This window comes from Symphalangus syndactylus, chromosome 2, assembly GCF_028878055.3.
Source record: "Symphalangus syndactylus isolate Jambi chromosome 2, NHGRI_mSymSyn1-v2.1_pri, whole genome shotgun sequence".
NCBI lineage: Eukaryota > Metazoa > Chordata > Mammalia > Primates > Hylobatidae > Symphalangus > Symphalangus syndactylus.
In genome coordinates, this window is record NC_072424.2 from 138,218,956 (window position 1) to 138,240,890 (window position 21,935).

A 21,935-nucleotide genomic window follows, 5' to 3' on the forward strand; every position below is an offset into this window, starting at 1 on the left:
GGGCGATGGCCAGCGCTGTGCTGGGAACGAGCAGCCCTGCCCTGCCCTGCCCCACATGGGCGCAGGAGGCCTCTGCACGCGCAAGGGCCAAGGGCTGGAGGGGCCTCTCCCGGGTACAGGCACCGGACCCGGGGCGCGCGCGTCCTTAGTCCCCGGGCTGCACTCCGGACCGCTAAGAGATCGGGTCCCAGAAGTTCCGGGAGTGGTCGGGTGACCCTGGAACTTTCTTCTTCTGGAGCCCGACCTGGGCCTGACTGCAGAGCAGGCTGCTGGCAGGGACCAAAACGAGCTCCGCGCCAGGCCGGAGGCTGCGCCCGTCACTCGCGGTCCCGGGCCGGGTCCCTGGCGCGTAGTCAGGCCACGCCGCCCGGGCCCCACCGCGCGCCCACCCCGGCCGGGTGCGCCCGGCTCGCGGCCGTCCCTCCCGCGACCTGTGGCCCGGGGCTGCTGCGGGCGCCCAGGGAAGAGAGGCGGGGGCCGCGGGGGGCAGGAGGAGCGGCTGCGGCCGGCACCGCGCCAGGGCGAGTGAGGCGGGTGGCGCGGGGGAGGCGGCGGAGTAAAGAGAGGCCGCCGCCTGGGTCCGCGGGTCACTCAGAGGCCGGGGCTGCGGGCGGCGGGCGGCGGGCGCACCATGCCCTCCTTCGACGAGGCGCTGCAGCGGGCGGGCGAGTTCGGGCGCTTCCAGAGGCGCGTGTTCCTGCTGCTGTGCCTGACGGGCGTCACCTTCGCCTTCCTCTTCGTCGGCGTGGTCTTCCTGGGCACGCAGCCCGACCACTACTGGTGCCGCGGGCCAAGTGCCGCGGCGCTGGCCGAGCGCTGCGGCTGGAGCCCGGAGGAGGAGTGGAACCGCACGGCGCCCGCCTCCCGCGGCCCAGAGCCCCCCGAGCGCCGCGGCCGCTGCCAGCGCTACCTCCTGGAGGCGGCCAACGACAGCGCCTCCGCCACTAGCGCTCTCAGCTGCGCGGACCCGCTCGCCGCCTTCCCCAACCGTTCGGCGCCCCTTGTGCCGTGCCGCGGCGGCTGGCGCTACGCCCAGGCCCACTCCACCATCGTCAGCGAGGTAAGGGCGGCCCGGCCCTTTGGAAGCCGGCGGGAGAGGACGATGCTGGCTCCCAGGCGGACACGCCGCGTGTGAGACGCTGGCCGCCAGGGGAGGTCGGCGGAGACGGGAACCGGTCGGCTACTTCTGGGCACAGACAGGATTCAGCGCACCCTTGGAAGTGCCGCGTCGTAAATGCTGGGAAAAGCCTTTCGTTATTTGCCTGAGCCAGTGAGTTAATGCACAGATACTTTGGTTTCGGGTGTGAACAAAAACTTTCATCGAAGCCGAGTTGTAAACCCCGGGCACACGCCTGCTCAGGATCAAAGACCCAGCACCGCGTTCCTTATCTTTGAGATGTGCGGGCGCCGTCTTTGGAAATTATGGTTAGGTGCGCGATAGGGAACTTCAGTCTCTGGGGCGAGCGACGTTGGCAGTTCCGGATTCGCTTGTGGTCTTCAGGGGCAAAGGAAAGGGCGAACCAACATTTGAAGGCAGCGGCAGCTTTTTTCCAGTTGCCCAAGTGGTTACCCAAAATGCAAGGGGACAAAGGTCGAGGCTTTCCCGGGGAATGGTTTTGGTAAAATTGCTTTGGGGCAAAGAGCAACATCTGAGAGAAGTTGGGAAAACTGAAGTATTGGATAAATTTTAGTCTTTTTTCTGGTAATAAATTTCAGGAACATAGCGGGAGGGCCACAGCCTTCCAACGCAAATACCCAACCCATTTACAGGCTGCTGCCGGAGGGTGTGCGGGGGCGATCCCCACATTTTGGGCAGTCAGTGCATTTGGAAGTTAGGGGAGCTTCCTTCACCCCTGGCCTCAGTAATCTGTTTCTGCATCCTTGCTGAAATGGAAGATTGCCTCTCTGTGAGGTCCAGATACAGAGCAGAGTCACTTTGTAATAATCAGAACTCAGAAATGGCCTCAACTGAGCATGGGTTGCAGGGATGAGCAGTTTTGTTGAGCTTTGTCTACAATCACAGCTTAAGTTAATTTTAAAAAAATGATTGAATGTGATCAGGTACATTAGGAAAAAAAGGTTTGTCTTTTTTGTGTGATAAACCTTTAAAAATCACCTACTTGAATAGTGGGGTAAACACTGGATTAGGAGGTAGGAGCGCCCTTTCTGCCGCTATTGCTGTTGGTCTGGTGAGCTTATCTCGCTGCAGTTGGGAGGGTCGGTGGTTGCAGTTGTGCATGTTTTATAACGCCATGTGCTGGTGTGTTCGCACAGTGGATGGCTCTATGCTAAGTGCTCCAGGGATAAAACCCCTGGCAGGACAGCCAGGCGATGTGTGTATGTGTTTGGGATCTTTCTATAACGCCATGTGCTGGTGTGTTCGCACACTGGGTGGCTCTATGCTAAGTGCTCCAGGGATAAACCCCCCTGGCAGGACAGCCAGGCAATGTGTGTTCAGGGTGTTTCTATAATGCCATATATGGGTGTGTTAGCACACTGGGTGACTCTATGCTAAGTGCTCCAGGGATAAAACCGCCTGGCAGGACAGCCAGGCAATGTGTATGTGTGTTCAGGGTGTTTCTATAATGCCATATGCAGATGTGTTCGCACACTGAGTGGCTCTATGCTGAGTGATCTCAGGATAAAACCCCCTGGCAGGACAGCCAGGCAATACATATGTGTGTTTGGGATCTTTAATTTCTACTTAATCCATGGTAAGGCTGGGGACTGCTTTATAATTGGTGATGGTCTTGTTAGAGATTTCACAGTTGAAAGGACAGGGCATGGACTTGGGTGAGAGAGGGCATTATCTCTGTGAGTCGCATCTGTTAGGTGGCTCGTTCCACTCCACTCAGCCTAGTGCTTACTTTCCAAGTGAACCAGAAGACCCACATGGAGGGCAGACAGCTGATTTTTGAAGACATTTAAAGATGAAGAATAAAACGAGCCTCAACAAGTGCTCAAGCGAGGTTTGCACGAGTGAGCATGATCCATGGGCATCAAAGAAGACAGACATAAAAATCTGTAATTTAATGCTCCAACAGATACTTCGGAAGCACTCTGGGGTTGCAGGGTTACTAGCATTCTGGGGTTACAATAAGGTGATTTTATGAAGATTAGTGGCTCCTAAAATGCGGTGTGGAATGATGGAGGGTCAGGGGCTGGCTCGGTCTCCAGCTGGCTGTATGGCTTGGGTGAGTTACTCGCCCTCTCTGGGCTTGTTTTTTTTCATCTGTAAAATTAGCCATTGGATTCAGCCCGTTACAATGCTCCAAATGCCATCAGGGTCACCACCTGGTTACTGTTTGGTGTGCCCAGAACAATGATTAAAAAGTCTTTAAGAAAGTAGAATGATATTAGGAATGTACCCCTTAAAGCCCCAAACAAGTTTTTGAAATATATTGGAGAGATTCGTTTTTTTGTTGTTTGTTTTTTGTTGTTTTGTTTTGTTTTGTTTTGTTTTGTTTTGTTTTGTTTTGAGACGGAGTCTCGCTCTGTCGCCCAGGCTGGAGTGCAGTGGCGTGATCTCGGCTTACTGCAAGCTCCACCTCCCAGGTTCATGCCATTCTCCTGGCTCAGCCTCCCGAGTAGCTGGGACTACAGGCGACTGCCACCATGCCTGGCTAATTTTTTGTATTTTTAGTAAAGACAGGGTTTCACCGTGTTAGCCAGGATGGTCTCGATCTCCTGAACTTGTGATCCGCCCGCCTCGGCCTCCCAAAGTGCTGGGATTACAGGTGTGAGCCACCGCGCCCGGCCTCTTTTTTAAAGTCCAAATACTTTTGTGCTTCTTTTGGTTTGTTTTTCATGTTTGGATTCTTAAGAGGAAAACCTCCATCTATTCATAAAGTTCAACTATCCATAACAAGTCAGCCACTCTCTGAATTCTGCATAGCTAATATTTTGCTGTCTTTGGTTCAACTAATTTTTTTCTTTCAAATTCTGTCTGATGAAAGGAACTGTAGTTCCATCCTCAGCTAACATTATGTATCCAGTGTATTTTTATAAACTTGAAGCCTGAGATATAAATCAAGCAAAGGGGTGAATTGGGAGAGTTTACAAAGTGGACGGGATGACCAGACTCCAGAATGCCTCCATATAGCTATAATACTTCATCCTTGCACTATGGTGGGAGGGGTATCATTGTCCTGGCTTTATAGAAGAGAGACCTGAGGACCTTCCAGGGTCCCATGCCATTTATGTAGCCAAATTGGATTCAAATCCGGGGGCCTTGATTGTAAGTCAGTCCACTTTCCTCCATAAAGTGTTCAAAATCCTTCAAACAAGTCAATGAAACATGGTACTCAGATCTCTCAGGCTTTATAACCTGCAGAAACCTTGCTGAAACTTCGTATTTATTTTCTTACTATTATGGTCCTCCAATGGGCTACTTTGTTTCATTTTATGGTGTCAGGATCCACAATCAGCCAGACTGGCAGATGGGAAGGCTGTGCTTTCATTTGGTGGGAATGGTTCTCTAGCCTCCTGATGTGAAAGTTGCAAAATGGTATTTAAATGTCATACACCCCCTTCGCATCTTACAACTTGAGACAGTTCTAAGACACTAAGTCAGAAATCAATGCCAATTGCACATCCCTTTATGGCCGGCTCCCCATTTGTGTCTCCTGCTCAAGGCAAGGCAGTGGATTTATCAGCTACATTGAACTTCCTCAGTGGAGACTTTTCTAATGTCTGAATCTCGACCTTATCTTGTTGTCAGATACTGGGCAGAATAAAATACGATGTAATACAGAGAAGCGAGTCTAACCCCCTGTCCCAAATATTTCAATTCACTGCCCAGAGAGTGTCTTCAAGATTGATGTTAGGATTTTTCAATGCTTGCTAATATGCCATGGATGAAAAAAAAGAGCTTCTCCCTAGGCTATCACTCAGAGCAGGGCTTCAGAACACCTTTAAAAATAGACTGAATCACATTTGCTTTTCCTTTCCAGATCATTTTGACTTGGAATCACTTTTTCCCTTCCAGATTACCTGGCTGAATCTATAAAAACTGAATCCATTGTTTGTTTTTATTAGAAGAGTGTGTCTTTCCCATACTTTCTGAAACATCAACAATTCAACAAAAATTTTATTTTATGTTGACCCTTGTCTCTCAGAGTAACTAGTCCTTTCTGCTGATGACAAAAGTATTTTAATAGTGTAATAGGTTTTTTTGTTTTGTTTTGTTTTGTTTTGTTTTTTGACAAAGTCCTGCTGTGTCGCCCAGGCTGGAGTGCAGTGGCGCAATCTCAGCTCACTGCAACCTTGCCTCCAGAGTTCAAGCAATTCTCTTGCCTCAGCCTCCTGAGTAGCTGGGATTACAGGCACCCACCACCATGCCTGGCTAATTTCTGTATTTTTAGTAGAGACAGGGTTTCAGCATATTGGCCAGGCTGACCTCAGGCGATCTGCTTGCCTAGGCCTCCGAAAGTGCTGGGATTACAGGCGTGAGCCACTGCACCCGGCCTAATAGTTTATTTTTAATGGAGTGAAAGCAGGACTCTAATGAGTGAACAGCCACTCCACTAGATGTCTGATTCTTGGTCTAGGCAGCAGAATGGCCAAACAGATTCATGTAGCAATGCTTTCTGGGCCTCAGAACAAGGAAAATATTTACAATAAGGATCTTCATTATGAGAATATGCAAGAGTATCTCTTGCTCCTCTCTGGCAGCTGATATTTTGGATTATCAACATCAGTTCGGCTGAAGTTTATTTAGCATTTATTATATTCTAGGCACTGGGCTAGGCTGGGGATACAAAGATATACAAGTCTTTCTCCAAGCAGCATGAAGCTTGGCAGGGAAAATTGCAGAGATAATGCGATGACAGTGGCTGTGGGTGTGATAAAGGGTACCACCCTCTGATGGGACAGAGGAGTGAACCAGGGCAGAAAGTACATTGACCTTAACCTCAACCTCAGAGTACAAGGAGGAGTCCAAGACAAAAATATGAAGGAAAAGATGTTCCATTCTCGCACCCTCTCATCTTCATTATTTTCTCTGCACCCATTTATTTTGTGCCCTCAGGAGCAGTGGTTGGTGTGCATTCTCAGGTTGCACACACAGGGTTTGGAATCAAAAGATGAGGGTTGGAGTTCAGGAATTTTCCTTTTTCACAAACATCTAGGGCCCTTTCAGATGATCCATGGACCACACAGAGAGACGAGCTGGGTGTTTCTTAATGAGGAGCATGACGAGAATATAATGACTGAGGGAGAAGTGCCAGTTCCACCAAGCACACCCTGGAGACTCTCGGAGGGGACCATTATCCCTTTATCCTCAGACAGGTCTCCCAAATCTTTTTTTTTTTAATTTTTATTATTATACTTTAGGTTTTAGGGTACATATGCACAATGTGCAGGTTTGTTACATATGTATCCATGTGCCATGTTGTTTTGCTGCACCCATTAACTCGTCATTTAGCATTAGGTATATCTCCTAATGCTGTCCCTCCCCCCTCCCCCCACCCCACAACAGTCCCCGGAGTGTGATGTTCCCCTTCCTGTGTCCATGAGTTCTCATTTTTCAATTCCCACCTATGAGTGAGAACATGCGGTGTTTGGTTTTTTGTCCTTGCGATAGTTTACTGAGAATGATGTTTTCCAGTTTCATCCATGTCCCTACAAAGGACATGAACTCATTATTTTTTATGGCTGTGCAGTATTCCATGGTGTATATGTGCCACATTTTCTTAATCCGGTCTATCGTTGTTGGACATTTGGGTTGGTTCCAACTCTTTGCTATTGTGAATAGTGCCACAATAAACATACATGTGCATGTGTCTTTATAGCAGCATGATTTATAGTCCTTTGGGTATATACCCAGTAATGGGATGGCTGGGTCAAATGGTATTTCTAGTTCTAGATCCCTGAGGAATCGCCACACTGACTTCCACAACGGTTGAACTAGTTTACAGTCCCACCAACAGTGTAAAAGTGTTCCTATTTCTCCACATCCTCTCCAGCACCTGTTGTTTCCTGACTTTTTAATGATGGCCATTCTAACTGGTGTGAGATGGTATCTCATTGTGGTTTTGATTTGCATTTATCTGATGGCCAGTGATGATGAGCATTTTTTCATGTGTTTTTTGGCTGCATAAATGTCTTCTTTTGAGAAGTGTCTGTTCATGTCCTTCGCCCACTTTTTGATGGGGTTGTTTTTTTTTTTCTTGTAAATTTGTTTGAGTTCATTGTAGATTCTGGATATTAGCCCTTTGTCAGATGAGTAGGTTGCAAAAATTTTCTCCCACTGTGTAGGTTGCCTGTTCACTCTGATGGTAGTTTCTTTTGCTGTGCAGAAGCTCTTTAGTTTAATGAGACCCCATTTGTCAATTTTGGCTTTTGTTGCCATTGCTTTTGGTGTTTTAGACATGAAGTCCTTGCCCACGCCTATGTCCTGAATGGTATTGCCTAGGTTTTCTTGTAGGATTTTAATGGTTTTAGGTCTAACATTTAAGTCTTTAATCCATCTTGAATTAATTTTTGTATAAGGTGTAAGGAAGGGATCCAGTTTCAGCTTTCTACATATGGCTAGCCAGTTTGCCCAGCACCATTTATTAAATAGGGAATCTTTTCCCCATTTCTTGTTTTTGTCAGGTTTGTCAAAGATCAGATAGTTGTAGATAATGCGGCATCATTTCTGAGGGCTCTGTTCTGTTCCATTGATCTATGTCTCTGTTGTGGTACCAGTACCATGCTGTTTTGGTTACTGTAGTCTTGTAGTATAGTTTGAAGTCAGGTAGCGTGATGCCTCCAGCTTTGTTCTTTTGGCTTAGGATTGACTTGGCGATGCGGGCTCTTTTTTGGTTCCATATGAACTTTAAAGTAGTTTTTTCCAATTCTGTGAAGAAAGTCATTGGTAGCTTGATGGGGATGGCATTGAATCTATAAATTACCTTGGGCAGTATGGCCATTTTCACGATATTGATTCTTCCAACCTATGAGCATGGAATGTTCTTCCATTTGTTTGTATCCTCTTTTATTTCATTGAGCAGTGGTTTGTAGTTCTCCTTGAAGAGGTCCTTCACATCCCTTGTAAGTTGGATTCCTAGGTATTTTATTCTCTTTGAAGCAATTGTGAATGGGAGTTCACTCATGATTTGGCTCTCTGTTTGTCTGTGATTGGTGTACAAGAATGCTTGTGATTTTTGTACATTGATTTTGTATCCTGAGGTCTCCCACATCTTATCAGATGAAATGCTGCTGTTTATTTTCAGAAAGCTTTGAGCTCTCCAGGGATGGGCAACTGATAATAAAATCCTAGAATTAATTGGGGAGGGGGGAAGCCCACAGCTGAATCACACTTTCTGGGAATCTTGGTAAACCTCAGAAAGCAGCTTTGGGCAAAGGTAGCGGACTCCAACAGATGTTGCAGAGACATCAGTACTTTTGGACCCACAGATTATTTTTGGCATTGGCATCTTAGTAGAGTGGAAAGAATACACATGTCCTTTGGTGTCAGATAAATCTTGTCCTAAATCCCAGCTCCTCTATTTATTAACTTGAAGGACAAGTCAACTGAGCATCTGCCTGAGCCTCAGTTTCCTCAGCACTAGGATGGGTGCAAGAATGCCTGCCTTAGCAATTGGCTTGACATATGCATTCAAAGTGCCTGCCATTCTGCCTGGTCATAGATGGCGCTCACAACAGTTGGTTCCTATGAACACATAAAGACCCTTAAGCCAGGTGGGAGTCGGGAGGGAGGGAAGAAACAGGCTATGGGCCAGATTTGACCCTGGAGCTGTAAGTTTGCTGATCCCTGGTCTAGCATAATAAATCACTGATAAATGTGCCTTAAATATATATAGTCAAACCCTTGGCCAGGTGTGGTGGTTCATGTCTGTAATCCCAGGAGTTTGAGGCCAGCCTAGGCAGCATAGTGAGACTCCATCTATACAAAAATATTTTTAAAATTTTTAAAAATTGGCCAAGTGTGGTGATGCATGCCTGTAGTCCTATCTACTTGGGAGGTTGAACCCAGGAGGTTGAACTGTGCCACTGTACTCCAGCCTGGGTGACAGAGGAAGACCCTGTCTCTAAAAAATAAAATAAAATATCTCAGACACTAATTTGCTCTAGAGGCTGAGAATACCAATACTTTCCTACTGGACCCCACAGGTAGGTCATATTTCCCAGCTTCCCTTGAAGCTAGAGAGGTGACGTGTCTGAGTCCTGGTCAACGATGTTGGGGAAGTGAATGTGGAACTGCTAGGCCTGGAGCCAGAGCGACTTTTCTCCTGCAGTCCCCAGAGGATGGTGGAGCTCTTACATGGAAGGATATGGGTTCCTGGAAGCATGCAAGGAGGGCAAGAGCCCCACACCTCCCCTCCACACCAATTCATCTGCACAGGAATATGGGATTGCAAATAAGAAATAAGCTTTATTGTGTAATACAAATGAGGCTTGGGAGATTGCTTGTTGCAGCTCTTCCTGTTAGGCTGCTCTGACTCATACAGCATTTAGTGTGCTTCCTGGTAGGGCACAGGTCACAAGGCTGCGGGCACCTGATAAAATGGTATGGAGGCTGGTGCCTCTAAGAGCATCCTCCCCTGGGTCTGGTACACAAGGTCTCCGTGCCTCCACCCCATGTCTCTGCCTATAGAGGCTTTTCCCTCTCTGGTCACCTGGGGTTCCCACTCTCCAGGGGGTCACCCTGGGACACGTGCCACAGCTGTCCTCCCCTTGGGCTCGTGTGTGCTGTTTGCTTTCCTTTCCTCAAAACACCTGTCTTTCCTTGACCAGGCATGGTGGCTCATGCCTGTAATCCCAGCACTTTGGGAGGCTGAGGCGGGTGGATCACGAGGTCAGGAGATCGAGACTATCCTGGCTAACACGGTGAAACCCCGTCTCTACTAAAAATACAAAAACAATTAGCTGGGCGTGGTGGCGGGCACCTGTAGTCCCAGCTACTGGGGAGACTGAGGCAGGAGAATGGCATGAACCCAGGAGGCGGAGCTTGAAGTGAGCCAAGATTGCGCCATTACACTTCAGCCTGGGTGACAGAGCAAGACTCTGTCTCAAAAAAAAGAAGAAAAAAAAAAACAGAAACCTGTCTTTCCTCATGAGGCTGTTCCATTTTGTACCTTTACACACACCTATTCCAGACACACCTTCCCCACTGCCACCTCCACCCAGGGCTGGGCTTGGCTTCCTTTCTCTGTCAAGCTGCCTTCGCTCTACTTACCTTGTGCTCACTGCCTCATCAGACTCTGGGGTGCTGGAGGGCTGGCGCTCTGCCCTCCTAACCTAACGCAGTGTTTGGCAAATATTTGTGATTAAATTAATGAATGAATGAGAAAGGGATTCCTTGGAACATGTAATGCTTTTTATGACCATGGCTAGGCTAACCCTGGGATTGGCTTTCAGAGATTAACCCATGCCCTCTACCGATGGTGTTGCTTCCTGTTGACCCCTAATGCCGATTCCTTGCCTCATCCTCCGCCTTGCATCATCCTCCGCCTTGCATCCATGAGGTGTGATCAGTCACAGGGTAAACAATCATCGGTGGCCATGGCCCCCCACAGACCTCTGTAGCAGGGGGAAAACAGGCCTCCACTTCACTCGACTCCTATCTACTCATGGGGTCTATGTCCACAGAATTCTAATGTAGGGGATGTGACCTGGAACATGAAAGGAACAGGAAGGAATAGAACTGCTGGCTCTTTGAGGCCATAATTTTAATGTGCTGACGTCCACTGTGCAGAAGAGACTTTTCCCAGCTGTCCTGGCACCACACAGTAGTCTGTGTCATCAACCGAGCCTGCTCCAGGGCAGCTGGGCACAGGTGCAAGGCCCGGTGCAGCGAGGAGCACTGAGTGGCCTGGGCTGAGCAGCTCCCAGGATGCAGCACTGTCCCCTTCATGGCTATGGAGTGGGGAGCAAACACCACCTACCTTCCAAAACAAAATAAAACCTTTCCAACATTCTGCCTCAGTTTTTTCCCCACCCCCTCTTAAATCATAACCAAGAAAGGACATTTATTATAGTCTGTGAGGAAAAATCAAAGTTTTAATGGTCTTTGGTGTAGCTTTTTAAAATGATAAATGACTGTTGAGCTTGTCAAATGATGGCTAATACTGTTTCATCTGGATGAGATCAGTAACAGCTTTTTAAGGGTTACCATGCTCTTACTTCTCTTTGTGTTGGTAATAAAGCAAAATAACTCTGCGGCTGGTACTTGTGTGACAATAGAGAAAATTAGTGAGGGGTGAAGTTTAGGGGCTTAGAAGAAGGTGAATAAGTAAATGTGATTTAAACAATTCTGGGGCAGGCATCCATCCCACCTTCCTTAACATCTGCTCTAGATCCTAGTGCCCTGTAGAGTCCAAGGAGGGGACTTGTCCTTGGCTGTGAGCATAGTGGAAACCACTGGATGAAGCAAGGGTAGGCACAAGCCTGGATCTGAGAAACAAAGGCACCTATTCTGCTTTCAAACTCAGTCCTGGGAGGGCAGGTGACCTCTCTCATAGGATTGCTATAGGGCACCAGCAGTGGAGATAATCAAGTGATAAGCAAGTCTTTGGCTTTCCATGTTAACAGAGACCACTGGTCCCAACATGGAAAAGCATCTCAGAAGCCTTTCCCAGTAGCTGCGTCTGCCCAGCATACGCACAGGATGGCTCTGATTTCATGACACTTCTGCCAATGGGAAGCTTTGGGCAACCGACAGCACAAAATGAAAGACAACATGTGTGTTTCCAGGCTAGTGGGGAGGGACGCCGTAAGCTGATGCTTCTGAGACAGAAACCGAAGGGACAAGGTGCCAGGAGCTCCTATACTAAAAACTTTGTAGCACATTTATGGGGATTAAGTGGCTGTGGTGAAAACAGCCTGCACATTTAATATTGATGATGTTTTAAAAAGCAATGCACTGAAAATATCTGTTGAGAAATGAATGCCCTTTAAATGTTCACAAATGAGTATTTTAAAGAAAATACGCATAGAGAAGTCACCTGGATAGTTAAAAACGTTAACTACCCAGGGTAGAGGAGAAAATTAGATTGAAACTAATTCAGATTAATTTGGCATCAACTTTAAAGAAATCAAATAAATAAATGTCCAAGTTATTAGAGTGTAAGAAAGTGTTCCAGGAACCTTTTCCACAGAGGTTCTTGATCTTCCTGTGTGGCAGTTAGTGGGAAATTGTGTGACAAATTTATCACATCTTTTGTCAGCCCCTAGCATCCTTGTAAGATTGCTACAATTCCCTATCCAGTCTGTATCTAATAGAGCATACACAATAATTTTTATTTTAAATCCAACCAAGTTGAATACATTATAAAACCAAATAAAATTGTCTTTCTATTTATCAACTCCAGAGATCATTAGACAATAACAATTTATTGTTGCAAGGTTTTCTGAAAAAAATTTCAAATTTTAGATCCGAACTGGTTTAGTGTAGTGTATTGCTAAGGCAAATAGGTGGCTGAGAACATAGACTTCCTAGTTTTGTGGATGTAAGCAAATGGCTGAATTTGAGGGTTTCTGAGCTCTGGACTAGCCCAGTCCTGAGATTTCCCTGGTTTTAGTGGGGAGACTCATGTAAATAAGGCATTCAAAGTGCTTGTCCTGTCGTCTGAGATATGTAAGTAGCTGGTGATGATCATACATGCTGACAACAGATACTGAGGAAGTTGACTCAGAGAGGCAGCTTGGGCCTGGAAATTCGGGCAGATGGCAAGCCCCTAGGGCTGAGGGAAGTGTGCTTTAGGCAGGGCACCAAGATTCTAATACTAAGGACATGGCCGGGGTCCACCCTCTGGAGCTGGTATAAACTGGAGCTTAGTAATGAAAACCAGGGAAAAGCCCAGGGTAGAGGTCGGAGCTACCTGATTTGGTAAGATTTCTCAAGAGCCCATGGATTCAGTTGTGAAATAGAGTGAACAATCCCCCCATCCAGGTGGCTCTGGGGACAAATGAGAAACATGCAGGAACTGCTGAGCATGTGGAAGGTCCTGGGCACATGCCAGTTCCCTCCTACTTGCTCTTTATCACTAACTGTGGTGCTCAAGTCCTCCCCTTGCCTGGTCTAGTCTGAGGATGCTGGATGTAGACTCACTCAGAACCCCACACTTCTTTCCAATTGCAATCTGAGCAGAGGGATGCTGGGAGAGAGCCCTGGACTTTCCTAAAACTAGGAAATCCCAGGACAGGACTAGACCAGAGCTCAGTGAGGGCTGAAGACTCAGCTGTGGGGCTGCAGGGCTTGAACTCCATCCCATGTTTTCTCATGAGCCTGGAAATCCTTCAATAAATATGAACAACAAAAGGTGCCCCAAAGGTGCTGTGTTAGAAAGGCACCCATCTGGCTCATGCCTGTATTCTAGTTGGGTCAGTAAGACAAATTTGCCTTATGTTGTTGGTGGGCAGTTGCAATGGTCCTATAGGCAATGAAAACATCAGATCATAGTTTGCTCATGTTGCTGTGAGAATCTGACCTCAAACAAAATACTCCCCCAACCCAAATACAAATCTATGAAATGAAGACACAGCAGTTATGGTGGGGCAGTAATTATGAATGTTGAGCTTCAGGTTAGGGTTGAGGTAAATTTGGGCTAAAGTGCTTTATATGTTGAGCATTCCAATTCTCATAACATTGAATAGACACTGAAACTTAATTTACGAAAGTAGTTTAATAGCCAATAGGGACAAAAAGCCATGTTGTAATATACTCCATTTATTCTTACAGTTATCAATATTCATTTCCTGCTTAGAAACTTGTTTTCTTCCTTAATTACCAGAAAACATAGTACATTTAATAATCATACTAAATTTAAAATTAGGGAAAGAGAGCTTATGGTGTTCAGCAAAAAGGGAAATATCAAAAAAGACATCTTAGCATCTGGATTTTTTGGTCAGAAGGAGACCCTGCAGTTTAATTAATGGTCTACATAAAACAGGCTATTTTATGAAGCAATAGAAAGGTGTAATTAAATCTAGCCTTATGGATTTGATATATCACAAAACCAGGAGATAAAAACAACAGAAAATTGGTGATAAGGTTGAAACTCAACCTTGTTCAAGAAGCATTTACAATGGAAGCTGTTGACCTATACATAGTCTATGTTTGAACAGTGATTTTTTTTTTATATGTGAAGATTTTCTGTAAAGAACTGTAATAACATTGGTAAAGAGAGTCCAAGAAAGATTATTACTCCTTTTTTGGATTTCACATTGGTACAGCATGACCTTTAACTCATTATCTTATTACAACTATTAGAAGAATAGTAAAAACATATTTCATATACTTTTCAAGTATCTATAATCATAGTATTCTTTTTATAATAGTTTTCAATTCTTATTTGATAGCATGCTATAAAATTATTTTTCCTTACTAAACTTTCATAGACATTTCACTTAAATGATTTTTCCTTTTTTAAACTGTAAAACCTGTCAAAGCATAAAAGATACATACAAGCGGCCGGGCGCAGTGGCTCATGCCTGTAATCCCAGCACTTTGGGGGGCCGAGATGGGTGGATCACCTGAGGTCAGGAGTTCGAGACCAGCCTGGACAACATGGTGAAACCCCATCTCTACTAAAAATATGAAAATTAGCCAGCTGTGGTGGCAGGCTCCTGTAATCCCAGCTACTCGGGAGGCTGAGGCAGGAGAATTGCTTGAACCCAGGAGGTGGAGGTTGCAGTGAGCCGAAATCACGCCATTGCACTCCAGCCTGGGCAATAAGAACAAGACTCCATCTTAAAAAAAAAAGATACATACAAGCTACAAATTATTTGAATTACTCTATATTGATCTCCCTTTTCATTTTCTCAGTCTCTCTTTATTAAACCTCTTTCCCTTAAGAACATAAACAAACAACAACTACTAGAAAAGCTTCAAAGTCCAGCATTAGTCAGATTGAAGTACTGTCCTGACCCAGAAAACATTATCCAAGAAAGTGCATTTCAAGGCTACCTTTCCTAAACCAGTCTCAGGAAGGTCCACACTCTATATCCCTTTGCAGAAGCATTTAAGTTAATGCTGGTGTATGATTTGTATTTATTAACTCCCCCCCCCCGACAAATATAGTCTTTTTACCTTAATCTATTATTGACTTGGTGACAAGATATAGAGTGATCATGGAGCTGGGATCCATGTTCCTATTTGTCATCAGTTAAAGGAAAGAAGAGGCAAAGGGAGCTATTCTAACATTTATATGGAAGAATAAAGGCCCAGAAGCAGGTAAATCATTCTAAAAGAAGGGGTAGGGAGTAAGAGGAGGGCTTCCTCTACCAGAAATTAAAGTGAAATTCCAAGCCAAAATAATCAGAACAGCATGGTATTGGAACAAGAACAGACAAGTGGACCAATGGACAGATCAGAGCACTTGGAGACTGACTCCACCCAGGGGAACATCATATACAGTAAGGATGGCCCCATAACTCCATGGGGAGAGGATGGATTGTTGGCTAACTGGTGTTGAGAAAAGTAATGACTCATCAGATATGGAGAATAATCAATCCACCTATCCCCACATACAAAGGTGGACTCAAGGTGAATTGAAGACTTAAATGTCAAAGTAAAAGGTGATATTAACAAAGGAACATACAGAGAAACCTGACAAGGTTAGGGAAAGACTTTTTAAAGAAAAGTATAAGCCAAAAATGGATTATCTAGATTATATCAGATTTCTGTCTCATGACAGATACCATCAGCAGAGTTAATTGAATGATGACAATGATACTGAGTAGAGCCATACTACTCTAATAAGGGTCATTATGGGAGTTATACGATGCATAACAAAGGCTTCAATAATGTTCACTGTGTGCTCAACACTGCTGTAGACACTTGACATGTGTTCAACTCACTTAATACCTACCCACTTCATGAGGCATGTGCCATTTTTGTAGATATTTTTTAGAGGAGGACAGGAAGGTACAGAAAGATTAGACAACTTGTCCAGAATCTGGACCTGCAGGATAGGAGACTTGGAAAAGAAATTGCAATGTCTCAACCAACAAGTAATTAACTGACATCTCTAGAATAGAAAAAGAAGTTCTGTAAATCAACAAGTAAAAGATAGCAAGTCTTGCAGAGGAATCAACAAAGGATATAGGTAGTTTTCATGAGAAGAAACTTCTCCAAAAGGCCACTAAGCATATGAAGAAATGCGTGTGTCTGGGGAGCTTTCCCCTTCTAATACTAGGTCAGTTTCTGTGTTGTAACTTGAGATTACAATGAAACATCATTTAAAGTAACCTGTGGCATGTTACTGGTACCTTGCAGGCTAAATACATCCTAAGTGTGCTAATACTGCAGATATTTTGATCCCCTTAGGACAGTTAACCCAAGCCTTCCCAGGAGCTGTTTACCTGTGGGTGTCACCTGGCTGCAAAACGGAGATGAACAATGCACAGATTTCAGGGGTCACCCAGGGATGCTGCGCCCTCAGAACACGTCACAGGGAAGATGCCTCTGAGTTTCCATCTGAAAAGCCTGGTATTAATCCAATAATTCCATCACCAAATTTAGTAGTTGCATTCCCCAGATTTTCTTTTGGGTAATCCACAGTTTGTAGGATGCTATTCTGTGTTCTCAGGTTCAGAATTTCAGGGATTGCTTCTGTCTTCAAGGAGCACTTCAGCTTCCTGGTTAGGAAGAGAAGGTAGCAGATGTGTCCAAAACCCTCTGCGGGACTCTGCTCTGGCAGTTTTATGGGTAGGCGCAGGCCTGCCTGAAACCAAACGCTCTGGCCTCTCACCGCTTTCCTTTTTCCTTCACCCTTTACCGTTGTCTTTTTGGTCTTTAGTATGGTGGTGTCTCCATGTGAGTTTCCAGGGAAGCAGAGGCTGAAGCGAGGGCGTGGGAGCTGTTTCATGCATTAGACTCTCCAGGGAGCAGCCACAGGGAGGGGACTGAGGGACACCGCGGGATGTCCAGAGTCCGGGCCCCAGCGGGTGGGGGCGGGCCAGACGGTGCGGAGCGGGAGAGGAGGAAGACTGTGTCCACGGCATGAGCCTTCTGGCTCACGCTCCGGCGCCAGAGGGGACCCAGGCGGCACCAGCGCGGAAGCCTGCGCCTGGGAGCGGTGCGGCAGGAGGCCCGAGCTCGAGGTGGTGCCGGCAGCGGCGCGCTCAGAGCTCCAACAGGGCTGGGCCGGGGCCAGGGAGCCAGGAGGGTGCACGAGAACGTCCCATCCAGGGACCCACGGATCCTTCGTTCCTGCCAGGGTCTCCTTTGGGCCGACGGAGATGGCTCTGAGCGCAGGCAGCCCCGGAGCCCGCTGAGGCTGGGCTGGGCTGGGCTCCCGGGGACGCAGGCAGCTATTTCAGACTGACGAAGGGCATCGCGCCCCAATGCGCACAGTGTTGCCGAGGGGCAGAAAGAGAGGGTGTTGGCCTAAGCCGGGTGGAAGGTCCGAGAAGAGGCTGGAAGGGGGCGATGTGGCCAGCAGGAGCTGGGATAAGCAAGGGCTGGAAGAGCAGGTGGGAGTTCCAGGTGAGGGTAGTGACCTGGAAGCGGAGCAGAGGTCGCAGCCGGCCCCTGCCCGGCCTAGTCTCGCTTCTGTCGTGACCCCTTGTCTAGGAAGATCCCATCGTGAAGGCCTCATGAGTCCCACGTGACCGGCACAGCTGTGAGGCAGGAAGCTCTGACTCCAGGCCCCGTGCCCCTCTTTGGGGGCTAGAGCTTCTCCCAGGTCTAGACAGCCTGGTCACAAGAGCGGGGCCCTCCTGGGTGAAGCCTCAGGCTCCGGTTGTCACCCCTGGCAGACGTGTGCCCAGCTCAGATCCACCTGCAGCTGGCTGTGAACGCTGGATGGGGCCGGGTTGGGGTTTTCCTGTGGCCTGGGGTGAGTCCTAGTAAGCCACCGCCATCCTTGCCCACTCCCCACAGGACAGAGCACAGACCCTGTCCCTAATCCTCCCAGGCCACACTCCGCAGAATGCTGCTTCTCTGTTTCCAAGCGCCTGCATGTCTTGCATCCCCTGCCACCATCTTTTGTCCGCCTGAAGGGGCAGCCCCATAAACCTTACTTAGACATGTCCCTGCCCCCAGCACAGGGGCTGCCTTCAAACCCGCCTTTGTCTGTGGGTTTTTTTCCTTGATGACTGTTCAGCATGCCGGCCTCACTTTCTTCTACTTGTATCTGGGGCTCTCTCAGGCTGACCAGCTGTCCCCACTTGCTGGGAGTGAAGGGGTTTCCTGGGATACGAACTTTCAGTGTTAAAATCAGGAGAGTCCCAGACAAACTGGGACAATTGGTCACCCTAAATGACCCGCAAGTAGAAAAATGATTCATAAAATGTATAATAATGAAAAGCTGTGAATTATTTGCGTGTGTAATAGAGGGGGAATATGGTTAAATAAATGTGGTGTAGCCATTTGAAATAGTTACTACAGGGATGAGGAAACCATGCTTATAAAATAACACAGAAATGTTGATGACATATTAAGGAAGAAGAAGGCCGGGTTATGCATTTGTGCAAACTGTATGATTTCAACTATATTTGTACACTCCATGTGGTAGATGGGTTGTTGTTGCATAGGGGCCCTAAAGGCGAGAGCTTTTAGTTACTCCTGCTTACACTTTCTTCTTAACTAATTCAGATATTATTTTGCCAAATGCAGAGCCAGGAGGTGTGAAGCAGCCTTCATGGTGGCACCACATTTAACACAGATGAGTAGATGGGTGCAGCGTTGACAATAACGGCAGTCATGTTGTTCAACTTGACGGAATTTCTGAGGAACAAGTCAAAGATGCAGAAATTAAACTATACAAATTGGATTGGGTTTTCAGTAAAGGAACAGGCACCAAATTGTTTCTCAGTAAGGCACAATAGAGGGAGGCTGTCAAAACCTATGGTTAGTAAAAGTACCTATTGATGATCTCTTAAGCAAAATTGTTACCTAGTTACAAATTTACCTTGTCCACGTGAAGGAAAAGACTCTTTGAAAAGAGGGGGCTGTTTAGAGAAGAATCAAGCCTCTGGCACCAGGGGGGACTCCCCAGTTAGGAAACTGTTGTAACAAAAGGACTCCATCGCTCAGAGCAGGATCAGATGATAAATCAGGCTAAAATGGTATACGAAACCTACAATTACCTTCCTCCATATGAATAATTGAAAAGGTAATGGCTTCATTTAGGTTGTAATCTGACTTACAGCTTTTAATAGCTATGCTCTGTTAAAGTGTACACATTATCTTTTACCTTATTGAGTTTATATTGTTTTATATCAATATAATGATTTTTTTACTATGTAAAAAAATACACTTACATAGTAAGTGTATTTACATAGCAAAATCAATAATTTTTTTACTATGTAGCAAAATACACTTACTTGATTCATGAACTATTAAGTTTTTTAAATCTGTGTGAGATAATGTATTCTTTGGGGTTATTTTGATTACTGAAAATTTCTAGTCACAAGACATAATAGCTAAATACATTCCAGGTGTTTTAAATGTTAAACTGTCTTCAGCATCAGAAATAGCCTCATGAGGTAAGTCATTATTTTCCCCTATTTTGAAGGATGGAATTGAGGCTGGGAGCAGTTTTTGACTCACCCAAGTTAAGACATCATGAAAAATTGTTTCCCTGCAAGGTCTGCCTCACCCTAAACCAATGTCCTGTCCCAATCCACCTGACTTGAGGACTCTTAGATTTTAGATCTCAGAATCACCTGGAGGGCTTGTGGAACCAGACTGCTGGGCCTCACTGGAGTTTCTGATCCACTAGGTCTGGGGTAGGGCCTGAAAATGTGCATTTCTAACACTTGCAGTTCCCAGATGTTGCTGTTGTCACAGGTCTTGGGACCACACTTTGAGGACCACTGGTCTAGAAGGAGGCTTGTATTAGCTAGTGATTTTTTTCATTGTGATGATGATGGCTAACCTTACACTTGAATGAAAAATGTGGCTTTCTTCAAAGAAAGTCATCAGAAGTTCAGTCCTTTAAAATTCAGCTACTACTCACTGACATGGTGTATTACTCTGTTCTCATGCTGCTGATAAAGACATGCCTGAGACTGGGTAATTTATAAAGGAAAGAGGTTTAATTGACTCACAGTACAGAATGGTTGGGGAGGCCTCAGGAAACTTACAATCATGGTGGAAGGGGAGGCAAACACTTCCTTCTTCACGTGGTGGCAAGCAAGGAGAAGTGCTGAACAAAAGGGGGAAAAGCCCTTTAGAAAACCATGTGATTCCATGAGAGCTCACTCACTATCATGAGAACAGCAGCATGGGGTAACCACCCCTGTGACTCAATTACCTCCCACTAGGTCCCCCCATGACACATGGGGATTATGAGAACTACAATTCAAGATGGGATTTGGGTGGGAACACAGCCAAACCATATCATTCCACTCCTGTCCCCTCCCAAATCTCATGTCCTCCCATCTCAAAGCACAATCATCCCTTCCCAACAGTCCCCCAAATTCTTAATTTATTCCAGCATTAACTAAAAAGTCCAAGTCCAAAGTCTCATCTGAGACAAGGCAAGTCCCTTCAACCTATGAGCCTGTAAAACCAAAAGTAATTTAGTTACTTCCTAGATACAATGGGGACACAGGCATTGGGTAAATATAGCCATTCCAAATGGGAAAAATTGCCCAAAATAAAGGTGCTACAAGCCACATCCAGGTCACACTGATGCAAGAGATGGGCTCCCACAGCCTTGGACAGCTCTGCCCTTGTGGCTGTGCAGGGTACAGCCCCCCTCCCAGCTGCCTTCATGGCTGGCATTGAGTGTGTGGCATTTCTAGGCACACGGTGCAAGCTGTCAGTGGATCTACCATTCTGGGTTCTGGAGGACAGTGGCCTTCTTATCACAGCTCCACTAGGAAGTACCCTAGTAGGGACTCTGTGTGAGGGCTCTGATCCCACATTTCCCTTCCGCACTGCCCTAGCAGAGGTTCTCCATGAGGGCTGTGCCCCACAATACACATCTGCCTGGACACCCATGTGTTTCCATACATCCTTTGAAATCTAGGTGGACGTTCCCGAACCTCAGTTCTTGTCCTCTGCCAACCCACAGGACCAACACCACGTGAAAGCTGCCAAGGCTTAAGGCTGAGACCACCTCAGCCTGGATTTCATTGTCCACTATCAGCATTTTGGTCAAAGTAATTCAACAGGTCTCTAGGAACTTCCAAACTTTCCCACATCTTCCTGTCTTCTGAGCCCCCAAGTCTCTAGGAAGTTCCAAACTTTTTCACATTTTCCTGTCTTTTTCTGAGCCCTCCAAACTGTTTCAATCTCTGCTTGTTACCTAGTTCCAAAGTTGCTTCCAGATTTTTGGATATCCTTGTAGCAGCACCCCATTCTCTGGAGTACCATTTACTATATTAGTCCATTGTTATGCTGCTAATAAAGATATAACCAATACTGGGTAATATATAAGGGAAACTCACATTTCTGCAGGGCTAGGGAGGCCTCAGGAAACTTACAATCATGGTGGAAGAGGAATCAAACATGTCCTTCATCACATGGCGGCAGCAAGAAATGCTAAGCAGAAGGGAGAAAAGCTCCTTAGAAAACCATCAGATCTCGTGAGAACTCATTCACTATTATGAGAACAGCAACATGGAGGTAACTGCCCCCATGATTCAATTACCTTCTGCCAAGTTCCCCCCATAACACATGGGGAGTATGGGAACTAGAATTCAAGATGAGATTTGGGTGGACACAGCCAAACCATATCATGTGGTTTCTTTCACTGAAGCATTTCCCCCTCCACTGCAACTTGCATACCTGTATTGCAAGTTGCAAGTCCTATAAAAACAGCACATACCCCCATCAGGCATTGATAGCACCTCCATGTGCAGATTTTGAAGTTAACTGAAACTTCCTCTGCCCTGACAGGCCATGCTGCTGCTCAGTGTTTCCTCTGCTGTCTCCAAGTGGTGTTCCTGTCATCCTGGAAGCCCTGCCTTGGGCCATGCCTGAAATGCACTAATTTGCTCATTTGAGAGGTAGTACAGAGTGGTCAGGGCAT

General features: G+C 46.3%; 1 protein-coding gene across 1 annotated transcript in view; it reads left to right on the plus strand.

Annotated features, from left to right (window-relative positions):
- Positions 1-589: 589 nt before the first annotated feature.
- Positions 590-21,935, plus strand: part of SLC22A3 (solute carrier family 22 member 3) — a 106,183-nt gene continuing 84,837 nt past the window's right edge. Inside the window, exon 1 of the mRNA XM_055268913.2 lies at positions 590-1,060. Within this exon, the coding sequence (XP_055124888.1) occupies positions 632-1,060 (429 nt within the window). The 5' untranslated portion in view covers positions 590-631. The remainder of the gene's footprint in view (positions 1,061-21,935) is intronic.